General features: G+C 41.3%; 1 protein-coding gene across 4 annotated transcripts; it reads left to right on the top strand.

The window, feature by feature from the left end:
• Positions 1-1,775: 1,775 nt before the first annotated feature.
• On the top strand, positions 1,776-12,220 carry FBXO5 (F-box protein 5). Of its 4 annotated transcripts, none has more exons than XM_024747958.1 (5): positions 1,845-1,956; positions 6,844-7,561; positions 8,942-9,032; positions 9,978-10,160; positions 10,881-12,220. In XM_024747958.1, exons 1-5 carry the CDS (start codon positions 1,854-1,856, stop codon positions 11,130-11,132), a joined length of 1,347 nt encoding a protein of 448 aa, XP_024603726.1. In that variant the 5' UTR covers positions 1,845-1,853; the 3' UTR covers positions 11,133-12,220. The 4 variants fall into 4 exon arrangements, with proteins under 4 accessions (XP_024603729.1, XP_024603726.1, XP_024603727.1 ...); XM_024747959.1 differs by lacking the exon at positions 1,845-1,956 and adding an exon at positions 4,765-4,993; XM_024747960.1 differs by lacking the exon at positions 1,845-1,956 and adding an exon at positions 5,267-5,349.
• The last annotated feature ends 373 nt before the right edge of the window (positions 12,221-12,593 follow it).

Here is a 12,593-nt window from a genome sequence, read left to right as displayed (position 1 = left end):
CGCCTTCAGTCTCTTTCCTCTGCTTACTATGCAGATCTCTGCATTGCCAGCTGAACATTCGGATCTTGGTCCAAAGCCTCAGAAACCTTCCTGACCACCCAAAGTCCTTAACCCTGCCCCTACTGCCCATTCTCTACCCCCTTATGTTGTTTTATATTCCTCTTTCATTCAATGAAATTGTTAATTGCGAACTTCTTTCCCATTAGAAAGTAAACTCCCTGAAGAACCGGACTTTTTGTCTTTTCAACCCTATGTCTGCAGGACCTAGCACCAGGGCCTGGTGAGAGACATGACTCAGGGGCAAAAATTTAAGGGGATGCCAAAAATTTCAGCAACCCAGAAAAATACTAATTTAATGCAACATTCTGAAAAATAAAAATTAACGCAAAAAAACATGAACTATCGAAAATTTTACATAAAGACAGGATCCACTCAGCACTTGCATGATTCATCCTGATCCCGGCCCTGCTTCACGCAGGACTGGCCCACAATTTGAGCGCTTACCACAAGCCAACTATTAACTCTCCCCGAGGCTGCAGAAAAGCAAAAGAAAGAGGGAAAACTGCCAAAGACAGGGATTTGGACTCTGGGGAGCTCACCTCCTGTAGCGTCACTGTGTTGTGACCAAAAGCTGGGTCGGGGGACTGCAACGTCACCACTTAAAGCACACATTCAAAGAGTGAAAAGTTCAGCATGACAAATTATACGGTACAACTTGTCACAGAAGACTTAACAATTAATACTTCCTCCGTTTCCTCCATCACTAGAAAATCAGGCCAGGAGCCTTCGGTCCCAGGGTGTGGAAATGGGAACTCCCAGGCTAGGATGACTGATTGATTCATTCATTCTAGAGCAAGGACTACTGTGTGCGAGTACAGTAGATTTAATAAGCTAAACGTCCGTAACAAAGCAGTGGTGGCTGGGGAACAGTGGTTGAAAATAAAAACACGCTTACAGGAAGAAATGACTGTCCCAGCCTCAGCCCCGCCGGAAGGCTCCTGGGAGATGCGGGCCCAGGTCTCCCCGCACCACGTCAGCGGGACCAGCTCCATGTGCCGGGAGGGACGCGGCCCCTCCCACCGCGGCCCCAAGCTCTCCTCCCCCCAAACAGAAACGCGGGGGACCCCAGCGCGCAAGCGCCAACCCGCCAACAGCACAGCTACCGCCCGCCACAAGCGCCTGCGCGAAAGCGCTGAGCCGGGGGTGGGGCGAAACTAGGAGGAGAGAGGAGCGCGCCTAAATCCTAGAGAGGCGGGCTAAGTAGGGCTGGGGGAGGGCTCCTCTTCCGGAAAGTCTGCATTCCCGAACGACCACAGTGGCTACTCACCAAATTCCCGCTTGTGAGATGACCGGAGAAAGTCGGCCACCCTTTCTACCCAGCGGAGATCTTCAGACAGAAGCCGAAGCTGCCTTCAGGATGAAATTAGGACCCGCAGGAGGCCCGTTCTCCAGACGGCGAAGGGAAGCGTGGCGGGAGCGCGCATGCGTGGTAGGCTCCCTCCACGTGCGGCCCGGCAGTGGTCTCCCTGCGCTCCGAGGTCCCGCCCCCTGCCTCAGCATCTTTCCGGACGCGCGGAGCAGCCGGGGAAGAAGGAGGTTGGGCCTGGCGGCCCGGCCCCGCCTCGGCAGCCTCCAATTGGGCGTGGGTGAGGGCACCCCCTCCCGCCGCCTTCCCATTGGAGCGCGCGTGCGAGCGGCGCGCCCCATTGGGCCGTGCGGATTTGGGCACCAAATTCAAAGATTTTAAAAGTACCAGCTGGCGCCTTTTAGAAGCTAGAGCTGAGAAGCGGGTGGCCCGTTTCTCTGCCGCGGGCGCAGCTCCCTCACCTGAGGCGGAACCCACTTGCCCTGGCATGAGCCGGTGCCCCTGCAGCTGTTCCCCACGGCCGCCCTCCGGTTCCTGCCGCTGCAGCTACGGCGTCCTGACAGCCGCCGGGCGCCCTCGCCCCTCGGACGGTGGGTGAGAGGAGAGAGTGAGTGCGAGCGGGGTGCGCCTTCCAGGAGGGGTGCCCAGTGAGGGGGGAAGACTGGGGACAGCGCCCCGGACCCGACGCGGTCCCGAATTGGGGGTCCCGGGACCGGGAGGGAGAAGGCAGGGGTCTGGGGAGGGGAAGAGGTGCCGAGGCGGGACGGCGGGCCCGGGTCCCGCCGTGCACGCGTAGCTGGGCGCCTGCTCCCGAGGAGGTGCGGGTCGCGGCCTCTCCGATGGCCCTCTCTCCTCGCGCAGGGCCACCGACCTCCACCCCGCCGGCCCGGGCGCCAGACGCCCCTCCTTCCCCTCCCCCACCCCGGGACTGCGGCTCTGACAGGGCCCGCGAGCCGGTGGCCCGTAGCCTCCGACCAGTGGCCCGACCCCCGCTTCTGTGCCCCGTTTCCCCGTGTGCCCCGCACCCCCGGGTCGGAAGTCAGTTCCCCCCGGTTTTCGTCACCTCAGCCTTCCTGGCGGGCGCGGGAGATCGTGCTCGCTGTTATCTCCCGCCTCCTCCGCCGGCCCGCGCCCTGAGGGCCACCCCTCCGACCCCTCGGGATTTCCAGGGTTCCCCCCAACCCAATCCCGCCAAATGCAGGGCCCCCTCATCGGGCCAGGCTCTGCTGGGACTTCCAACCAAAAATGTTCAGTTTCTCCCTTTTTCCCTTTACCCAGTGACTCAGTCTCAAGGCCTGGAGTCAGAAGGAGGGAGGAAGAAAGGCACTTTTTAATACAAAACCCTGAATTTGTCCAAATTGAGACGGTCTTGAAGAATTTGGGAAGCAGATTTGAGAAGTGAAGAATCAGTTATCTTTTTTCCCCCGCGCTCCTGAGGAACCAGTCTTTTATTCCACCTCTTGGGTGGAATGGAAGGCACTCAGATAAACGCTGACTTTTTTATCCTCTTTGTTGCTGTCTCCCAAAAGAGATCCAGATGCATTCATTTTACCTCAGAAATGACCAAGAATTTTAGAAATTAGCAACTTGATATTGTATATTTGGTCATCACTGAAAAGTGCTCCTTTCTTTAGAAAAGGAATGTAGAAAGCTCAAAAAATATTTTAACAGGTTAAGTCTGTTTCTAGAAAACCCTGAATCTTGAGCCCCTCTGTGAAATTCTGAAGCTTGGTGGCTCTAAGAAGGGATATTTTTGGTTGCTTAATTCCAGTTGTCTTTACTACCTTGCCCCTCACGAGAATATTTGCTGGTCCCTGGATTTTTTTTCCATATTTACAAATTTGAGGAAATGAAATTAAAAATCTATTGCATTCCATTACTTCTGAAAGTAGGCTTTTCTGAAATTTTCTCTCAGGGATTATGGCTGATTTGCAGTTGATGGCGGCAGGCCTTGGGGCTCTCTTAAGTTTTTAAGGACTTGCCGTGCCTAATTAGTGTTGGGCACATGCTGGTTGTCTTCTAGGTATTGGGGATTGTAGAACTTGATTATTTAGCATTGGGATAGTGGTAAAGATTTTTAATTCCAAGCACTGTAATCTTTTTAACTATTGTAATATGACACGTCACATCTACATTGGAAGGTCAAATGGAAGGTCAAACTTTGTGTGGTTAGCTATCATACCACTTTCTCGTGATGGGATTGTTGAGTGGGTAACTGAGGTTTTAAGAATGTCATCAACTCTCAGGTAGACATAAGTATTTCCATTTTAAAGAAACTGAAAGACTAATTCAGCGTTCTAGGTTACAAAACTAGCCAAAAGGCTGAGCAAGGATTTTCATTTGAAGTCGGATATGATTCCTAGGGAAAGTATATAATAATCTGAAATGCATAGGTCTGTGTAGGATGCATTTTGCTACTTTTAAAATGTTCGTGATTTACAGTATAAAGAATATGAAGGGATTTGGCTTACAAGAATAATATGGTGAAAATAAGTTTTATTTATTAAACTATAAGTGACAGGGACTCTTCCATACATTTAATCCAGTTTGGTTGGTTTTCTTACCTGCATTTTATAAATGAGGAAGCTTGCTTAGTTTTTTGTTTATTTGTTGTTAGCTTTTTGTACCTGAGATGCTCAAGGTTTAAACCCCAGGGTATTCTTTACTCCCCTTTCCTTCATCATCCACATCTAATACAGTACATCCCCAACCTCTGTTGACTTTATCCTTCTAAAAAGATCTCAGATCTATCCAGTTATCTTTATTTCCGCTGCGGCCATCCGAGTCTCAGGTACCCAACTCTCTGAACTCCTGTGATAGGCACTTCCAGCTAGCCTCCCTGCTTTCACTTGAATCTTCCCACTATCCATTTTCCACAGTTGCCCATCCTTTTTTGTTTTGTTTTTTTTTTTTGACGTAAACCAAATGTCTCTACTTAGAACCCCTCAAAGGCTCTTTTTCACACACTAAATAAAAGCCAGTATACCCTAAAAATCCTATAGAGCATACTGTACCTCTCCAACTTTCATTTTCAAGCAATTCTTCCCCTAGCTCACAAAGTCACAGCCCTGCAGGCCTTCCTCTTCCTTGAAAGCTCAACACTTGTCCTTCCAGTGTCCACCTCTGTCTGGTTTTTCACAAGGCTTTCAGATGTCAGGATTTCACCTCCAAAAGATTTTGCATGACTAGTTTCTTTTCTACTCCACACCCTGTCACTAAAGAGGCATTGGATAAATGAATGAAGCGGCAGAACTAGACTCTTAGCCCTCAATCTATCTGAGTCAAGAGGTCACAGAACCGTGTGATACTTTTTTTTCCTTCCAGGGTAATATCAGATCAATTACATTTCCCAAATTGTTTAGGGGCATTTGGCTTGGTCATGGGGAAACACTGAACTAGTTAAAAAACATGGAATTAGCTTTTTACAGTCTTTCAGCTTCCTTTTTTAAATAAAAGATGGTATTCAGTTTATTTTGCAGTATAAACTTCACACTCTAAATCTACAACCAGCATCCAGATTTTGGAACCAATGAAAGGAACCAAAGTTCCTTGGAGAAATAACAGATTTTCTGGCTGGAACAGGAAAAATACAAGATGATCGTGGAGCATCTTGTTTAGTGCCGAAAAGTAAGGAATGTCAAATGAACATGAACTTAGAATGGCAAAAGCTGGAACAATTTGAGCAACGATGTAAATAATGTAGTATTAAATTATAACCCAAAGTCCATAAGTCTATACTTTTATGCTTTTTTCTTTAATGCTCTTCATCTTACTTCCCAGGTGAGATAGTGGATGGAACAGTGAATTTACAGTGAAAAATAATCTGTCCCTCTTAACTACCTGTCAAATCTTAGGCAAGTTACTTAGATAAGCTTCAGTGTTCTTAACTGTAAATAATAATGCCTCTCCATTCTACCTCAAAAGGTTGTGAGAATCAAGTGTTTGGAGACACACTGGAAATTAACTTCGAAACACTTAATAAGGTAGTTGAATCATTATTAGCTCTAAATTTAAAGAACTGTCCATATCCAAAGAACAATGTTGGATGAAAGGGGTTCTATAGGATAGTCTCCCAGTAACTAAGTTCTAAAGACAGCAGAGAAAGAATGCTTTTGAAAAGAATTTTAACTTTCTGAAGTACAGTTTCAGGCCTCTTCCCTTTAGGCAACTAAACAAAGTAAAAGGTGTGTCTTTGTTGGTGGCTTCTTTTTTATCCTCTCAGATAAAATGTAGTCTTGTGTTACTTGAGGCAAAAATAAAAATCTCTTGGAATTTTTTACTCTTCTGAGTAGAAGAGAACCACTCAGTATAATTTGTTCTAGAGTTAGGGTTAATTGGGGGTTTATTTACTTTTATGCCCCTGAACTCTTAGTTTAAACCTAATTAAAAGAGTGTCTCTACCTACAAGGTTACTTGCTATCAAGGTGTCCTTTAGTACTTAGAGGTTCTAAGTAAAAACAGTAAAATTAATATGAACAGATGCTGTACTTAGGTACCTACATTTACTTATAGGGTAAATTTTTACCTACCTGTGATTGGTTTGCAGGGGGTAGAGTAGATGGGGGAGTACATTAGAAGCACATACCATCCATATACTCTGCCTTCAAAAATGCTAAGCAATTTTCTTGAACCCATTCCTTCCCAGTCTCTACTACCTGACAGAAATTCTAATCATCCTTTAAAGCAGTGATTCTCACCTAAGGAATGGGGGAAATTTGGCCTCAGCTGGCTTCCCCACACTCCAATAAGTGGTTACTGGAGACATTTTTTATTGTCCTGACTGGGGAATAGTGGCTGCTAATGGCATCAAATGGCTAAAAGTTGCTAAACATCCTACAGTGCACAGGACAGCCCCCAGCAAAATTATCTGGCCCAGAAACTCAGTAGTATGGTTAACATTCAAATGATTAAATTTATCGCCTTTTCAGTCCTTTCTCCAAGCTACCTATAGATTTCTTGATTCATTATTGTAAGCCTTATAATAATTGCTAAACTAACATTTAAATATACAAAATTTTTTGCTACTTTTATCAAAACTATTTTGGCATTCCCCTCCTCCATTGTCTTGACCATATTTCTCTAGAAGTATTTGATTTCTATAAGGATATTTCTTATCTCATACCCCGCTCATGGTGCGTCACATTTCCTTATTTGTTCCATAAGCACAGATATTTATTAAATAGTCCCTTTTGTCACTACTTTCTACTCAGATATGACTCTAAAAGTCAGATGGTAGAGTTATACAGATTTAAAAGCAATCTGTACTGAAGGTACCCCCTCAAGAGTAAGATGTATATACTTTTATAAGGTTTTAGTAATGTTTTCTCATATTAAACTTGGACAATTTCACAGCTACATAGGCAGTACCCAGTGCTGAGAGAATGCAAAGTAATTAAGTCTCTATATCCCAAATTTAGAAGTAGGGATATGTGGAAATTTTGCCATTAGGAAGTAAATATGTTATGTTCTTTTTGTAGGTTGTAAAGAAGAAAGTTCCACTGTCTCTGTCAAAATGAAGTGTGATTTTAACTATAACCATGTTCATTCTGGAATTAAACCGGTAAAGCCTGATGACAGTAGAAGACAAGGTTCCTACACTACTGCAAATTTGGAAGGTTCTTATAAAGACTTCATTAAAGACTATGAAAGGTTATCAGATATTGGGTCACCGATTGTGAGCCCCAGGATTGTAGAACTTGAAACTGAGAGCAAGCCCTTGCATAATAAGGAAAATCTACATGTACAGCAAACACTTAATAGTTCAAATGACATAGAAGAACTAGAGACCAGTGGACCTTATGAAGACAGTGGCTACTCTTCATTTTCCCAGCAAAGTGGCCTCAGTGAACATGAAGACAATAGCCTTCCCCTGGTGGAAAATTTCAGTGACAGTCCACAATCTTGCCTGCTACGGACACAAAGCCCAGACCAATATCCCAACAAAAACTTGCTGCCAGCTCTTCATTTTGAAAAAGTGGTTTGTTCAACATTAAAAAAAAACTGTAAACGAAATCCTAAAATAGATTGGGAGAAGCTCAAAGAATTTATATCCAGTGGAAATTTTAGACTGCAGAATATAATTGGCAGGAAAATGGGCCTAGACTGTGTAGATATTCTCAGTGAACTCTTTCGAAGGGGACTCAGACATCTCTTAGCAAATATTTTGACACAGCTCAGTGATATGGACTTAATCAAGTAAGTATTGTTGCTTTGTGGTCATTAATATAACCCATGAACATTTTTGTTAGATGGCTCAGTACCACCAGCTCATGCAAAGACATAGTACGGTAGTCGTGCACTGTTTTTAATGGAAGTGATGACTTTTGTCTGGTTGCTGGTATTTACTACTTTACGTGTCACTAGGAGGAAAGAAAGATAATTTTTAAAGTATGCATTTAATCCAGTTATTTCAAATTTCATATTTATGCTATTAGAAAACTATTTCTGTGAGATTGGGATCTTTGTTCCTTTTGGTTCTGAAATTGTTCATATGTAAGCTCCATCTTTTAGTCTTAACTATAAAACAAGAGCCTAGGTCTGGTGTAGACGTCCAATAGGCATTATGATTTTTGTCACACTTGAAAGTATGAAATAATTTCTGTTCTTTTTAGGCCATTTTCAAATTTGAGAGTGATGAAAATACAGAACCCACAAATGGGTCTGATTATTACTATTTCTTAGAAACCTTATACTGACCACCCTTTCGCATTCCACCAAAGAAAACCTGCTAGGATGAGGTAACTGAGAATTAAGTTGATTATCCAGACTATTGGATTAGATTGCTTCCAGCTCAACTGGGTTCATTTTTGGCTTTTTGAAAAAAATTTTAGAGGCTTTGTGTTACTTTACACTGGTCCATGAAATATAGGTGAAGCAAAACAGACATAAGTAAGGATTGATTTTTATTATTGGCTAGCTTCTTGAGGGATAATCAACCTCACAACATTTTTGTTAGCAAAATGGATTTTTAAAATTGATTTCTACTAATAGCAGTGTATCCTCAAGTTCTTTGAAATTTGTCTAATGTTAATAAATAACCAAGATGGTGCCATATATACAGTGGGGCTTCTTATTTGATATTTGTGGATATTGTGAGAAAATGAAGTACGAAGTATAGTGGTTCTTAAGCCTGGATCCACTTAGGATTACTTGATGGCGAGCTTTTAAATAAATACAGCGCCCTGGCCCCCATTTTAGATCAGTTAAACCCAAGTGACTAGGCATGGGCCATCCTTAAATCTTTCTCACTGTTGTGGCCTCTCCCGTTGCGGAGCACAGGCTCCGGACGCGCAGGCTTACGGGCCCAGCCGCTCCGCGGCATGTGGAATCTTCCTGGACCGGGGCACGAACCCGTGTCCCCTGCGTCGGCAGGGGGAGTTTCAACCACTGCGCCACCAGGGAAGCCCCATCCTTAAATCTTAAGTGCGTACCTCAGGCAATTCTAATGTATAGCTGGGTTTGAGAAGCACTGCTAATAGAAATTTCTTTATTGTACTGTTAATGTTTCTGTAATATAGTCATCTTAGCTCTTTGTGGTGCTTTAATTGTTTCCTTTATAATCATTTACTTTTCCAGTGTGTCTAAAGTGAGCACAACTTGGAAGAAGATTCTAGAAGATGATAAGGGGGCATTGCAATTGTACAATAAAGCAATACAAAGAATTACCGTAAGTCTTGCAGTTGTTTTAATTTTAAAATATAACAGCTAGTGCTCTTTACCTTTGAAATTGGAGGGGGAAATAGCAAGGATAACAGATGATCTGGAAATCCTTTACATTCATAACTCATTAAAATAATTCAAGGATAAAGGGGATGGGATCCCACCCCAGTCGTTTATTTCTTGGGTTCTCCATGAAAGGAAATGTCCGCAGATAAAGGGAAAACTACTCAGATCTCAGTGAGAGTTGACCGTATAGCTAATCTTGGTTGCCGTTTGTAGTTTAGCTGTTAACAAATAAACAGTAATTATCTACATATTGAAGATTCTTAATGCAGGAAAGGAATTCATTTACTTTACCAAATAGTAACTTTGGAGATGTTTCTGAGAATAAAGATCAACACATGATTAAAATTTCAGGCCTAGGAGTTGGCCGACTTAGGTCCAGATTTTGGTGCTGCTGCTTACTAGCTGTATAGCTTTAGACAGCATTGCTTAAATTCTCCAAGTTCAGTTTCTTTATGTATAAGCTGGTGTTAATGGAAACTTTTCTATTCCAAAAGATTGTTTTGGATCCATTCATAGCACTGAGGGGACACTTAAACAGTGACTGTTGCCATCTACTGGTGGATGGAGAGAATGACCTTTTGTTCTAGTGGTAGTGCTTTATAAATCATGTATTAAATGCTACATACTAAGAGTGTAAAGCACTTTCTCACAATTTCTGATTTGCAGTTTCACTCAACAGCTTAGTTGTTAGGCCTTAAATGTGTGAATATTTGTGGGTGGCTGTGTTTAAGCACATGCAGGTAATTTGGATGCAGGAATAAATCCTTTATTTTCTCATTTGCCCCTTTTACATGTACAACATGTACAAACATAATAAAAATTCCTGATTGTTGAGAATATAGGAGAATATTTTTTTAATCCTATTAAAACTTTTTTTTTTAATTAGGAAAAGAACATTAAGTTTTCACCACACGCTTCAACCAGAGAATATGTTTTATTCAGAACCCCATTAGTATCTGTGCAAAAGTCAGCCACCCAGACTCTCCCCAAAAAAGAAGCTCGAACCAAGTTACCTGATCCAGGTGATCAGAAAGGTTCTACTTACAGTCGACACAGTGAATTCTCTGAGGTAATTTCTTGTTTATTAATAAATTAGAAACATATGGGACATTTATTATTAAAAGGATTTAGAGTAAGAAAACCATTTATAACTCAACTAATCAAATTAGGGAAGTACACAGAGATGTCTTTCTGTGCCGAAAATAATAGATATCATTTGCATTGTTTATGACAGTTCAATGTTGTTGAGATTTAATTTGGAAATACAAAGAGGATAAGGAAAAACCTTGATTTTGAAGTTTTTTTTATAAAACTGTTAAATACTACGTTTCACAATTATTGCCTTTAATAACTGATGAAGAGAGCTAAGCAAGAAGTCAATTTTATCAGGCACCGCATAGATATGGAAACATGGTAACCTTCATAGCAATATAAAGATAAATGCCATATAATGTGATAGGTGTTTTTAAAAAAGAAGAACTAGAGGTGAAAGAGCAACCAACTCCTGAGTGACTCCAGGAAGATTTCACAGAAAAGGTGACGTTTAAGTTCTGCACTGATGTGCGAGTAGCATTTATGAATAAGAGCATGTTTGTAGCATTAGGAAATAGCCACTGGATCAGTTGACAGTGGTTTCTCACCTGTTGAACAGAAAGCTCCTTAAAGGCGGGAGTTGTGACATTAGTGCTTTATACATGTATTGGGGAAGGCACAGAGGTGCACTTGTTTTGAGTAACTAAATTACATTCAGTCCTTACTAAAATTTGTTTATGGATTTTCTTCTTTCTAGGCTGCCAGAACTTTGAAAAAGAACGAAAGCCTCAAAGCCTGTATTCGCTGTAATTCACCTGCAAAATACGATTGTTATTTACAACGGGCAACCTGTAAACGAGAAGGCTGTGGATTTGATTATTGCACAAGGTGCCTGTGTAATTATCATACCACTGAAGACTGTTCAAATGGCAAGCCCCTAAAAGCCAGTTATAAAATGGGTCCTTTGCCTGGTACTAAGAAAAGCAAGAAGAATTTACGACGACTGTGATCTCTTAATAAATCAGTTGTAAGTGATCTTGAAGGTTAGTTAGAAAATGTTAGGTTTTAACTTAAAAAAATAAATGTACTATGATGTTCAATTTTATGTTGAAATCAGTGTAGTACATGGTTTTTTTTCCCTCAGTGAGAAGAGAGGATACACAAACTCTTAAAATATTTTACAATTTAATGTGAAAAAATTCAAAATTCTCAATCTAAATCAGAAAATTTAAATATTTTAAGAAAAACTTTTTCTGATGATTGTGATTCAGAGGTAAAATAAAATTGTCTCGATTTTATGGTAAAGGAGGACCATGTAATTTTACCTGGACAATCTTAAATGTATATCTTCTTTACCATCCATTAGCATTTGAGACATTTTATTTGCTGTACCAAATTAATAATACCTATTGAAATATCAGCTTCTGGTGTCTGTTAATTTAAGTGTTTTGTCACCTTTCTTGAACCTCTTTTTCAGTGTGTGTATTTCCCAAAAAAGTATCTTTTGTGAAATCTTGCTTTTCGTTATTCGTAAGGTTTGTATGTTTTAATATTTTGTACATATGTAAATATTTCTGTATTTTTTATGTGCCAGAGTAAGAAAATAAATGTCTCTTTTGTATATACATGTAAATAAATTTTTCTCCTGTTATGAATAAAATTGTTACAAGCTTAATAAATAATGTGAATCTTTTATCTAAACATTTTAAACCTAGAAACAGCTGAAGTAAGAAGCTGTAGGACACTGCCTGGTATGTGTGAAGGCATTGAGTGGGTCTTTGTCTCCTTATCTGAGGACCTTGTGAGATTACCAGGCTCTGTTCCAGGGTCTATTCCAGTTTTCTCCCCACCCAGTATCCTAGTAGTTGTGTATTTGGGTCTTGAAATAAGCATCTCAGGATGGTTCAATACAGGAGGACCATAAAACACTCTTTGAGGAATACTGGTGTATTAATTCATTCATCACTAAGCCAGTTAAACTGTATGGCTTAAACAGCCACAAAAGAAATATATAAAACTATACTAGAAAGATTAAAAATAGTATGTAGAATAAAATGTTGTCTTTGACTGCAATCAGAGCTTTTGTGCTAATAAGAGCCCAGGATAAGGACTTTTTTTTTTTTATTCCTTAATTCTAAAGTTGAATATATTTTGGTTTCAATTATGGATATGGAGGAATTAAAGAGTTTTAATTCAGATCTACCAAAGGCATAGACTTAAAGGTGGGCCACACAGGTGCTCTCAGTCAGTAGGTCCTCACAGAAGCTTAAGGGCTTTGCCCTTGATCTCAGCAGAAACCTAAGAGGATTTATCTCAAGTGGGTTTGTGGGTGTGTCTTTCGTCTAATGGAGTAGAACCTCCAATAAAATTAACACAGGTTTGCTTAAGCTTTGTTGATGTAAAATTGACAGACAAAAAATATTGAAGTGTATAATTTGATGTTTTGACATATGCATGCATGAAGCCATCA

The sequence above is a fragment of the Neophocaena asiaeorientalis genome, unplaced genomic scaffold (assembly GCF_003031525.2).
Source record: "Neophocaena asiaeorientalis asiaeorientalis breed wild unplaced genomic scaffold, Neophocaena_asiaeorientalis_V1.1 scaffold123, whole genome shotgun sequence".
NCBI lineage: Eukaryota > Metazoa > Chordata > Mammalia > Artiodactyla > Phocoenidae > Neophocaena > Neophocaena asiaeorientalis.
Note: the sequence above shows the minus strand (reverse complement) of the source record. Positions and strands in the feature narration are given on the sequence as shown.

What these genes read in the sequence shown, in the direction of transcription:
- FBXO5 (XM_024747958.1), top strand. Translation starts at nt 1,854, where the DNA reads ATGAGCCGGTGCCCCTGCAGCTGTTCCCCACGGCCGCCCTCCGGTTCC. An exon ending in AGTGATATGGACTTAATCAA is followed by an intron (nt 7,562 to 8,941) that starts GTAAGTATTGTT and finishes TTACTTTTCCAG; the next exon opens with TGTGTCTAAAGTGAGCACAA. An exon ending in GACACAGTGAATTCTCTGAG is followed by an intron (nt 10,161 to 10,880) that starts GTAATTTCTTGT and finishes TCTTCTTTCTAG; the next exon opens with GCTGCCAGAACTTTGAAAAA.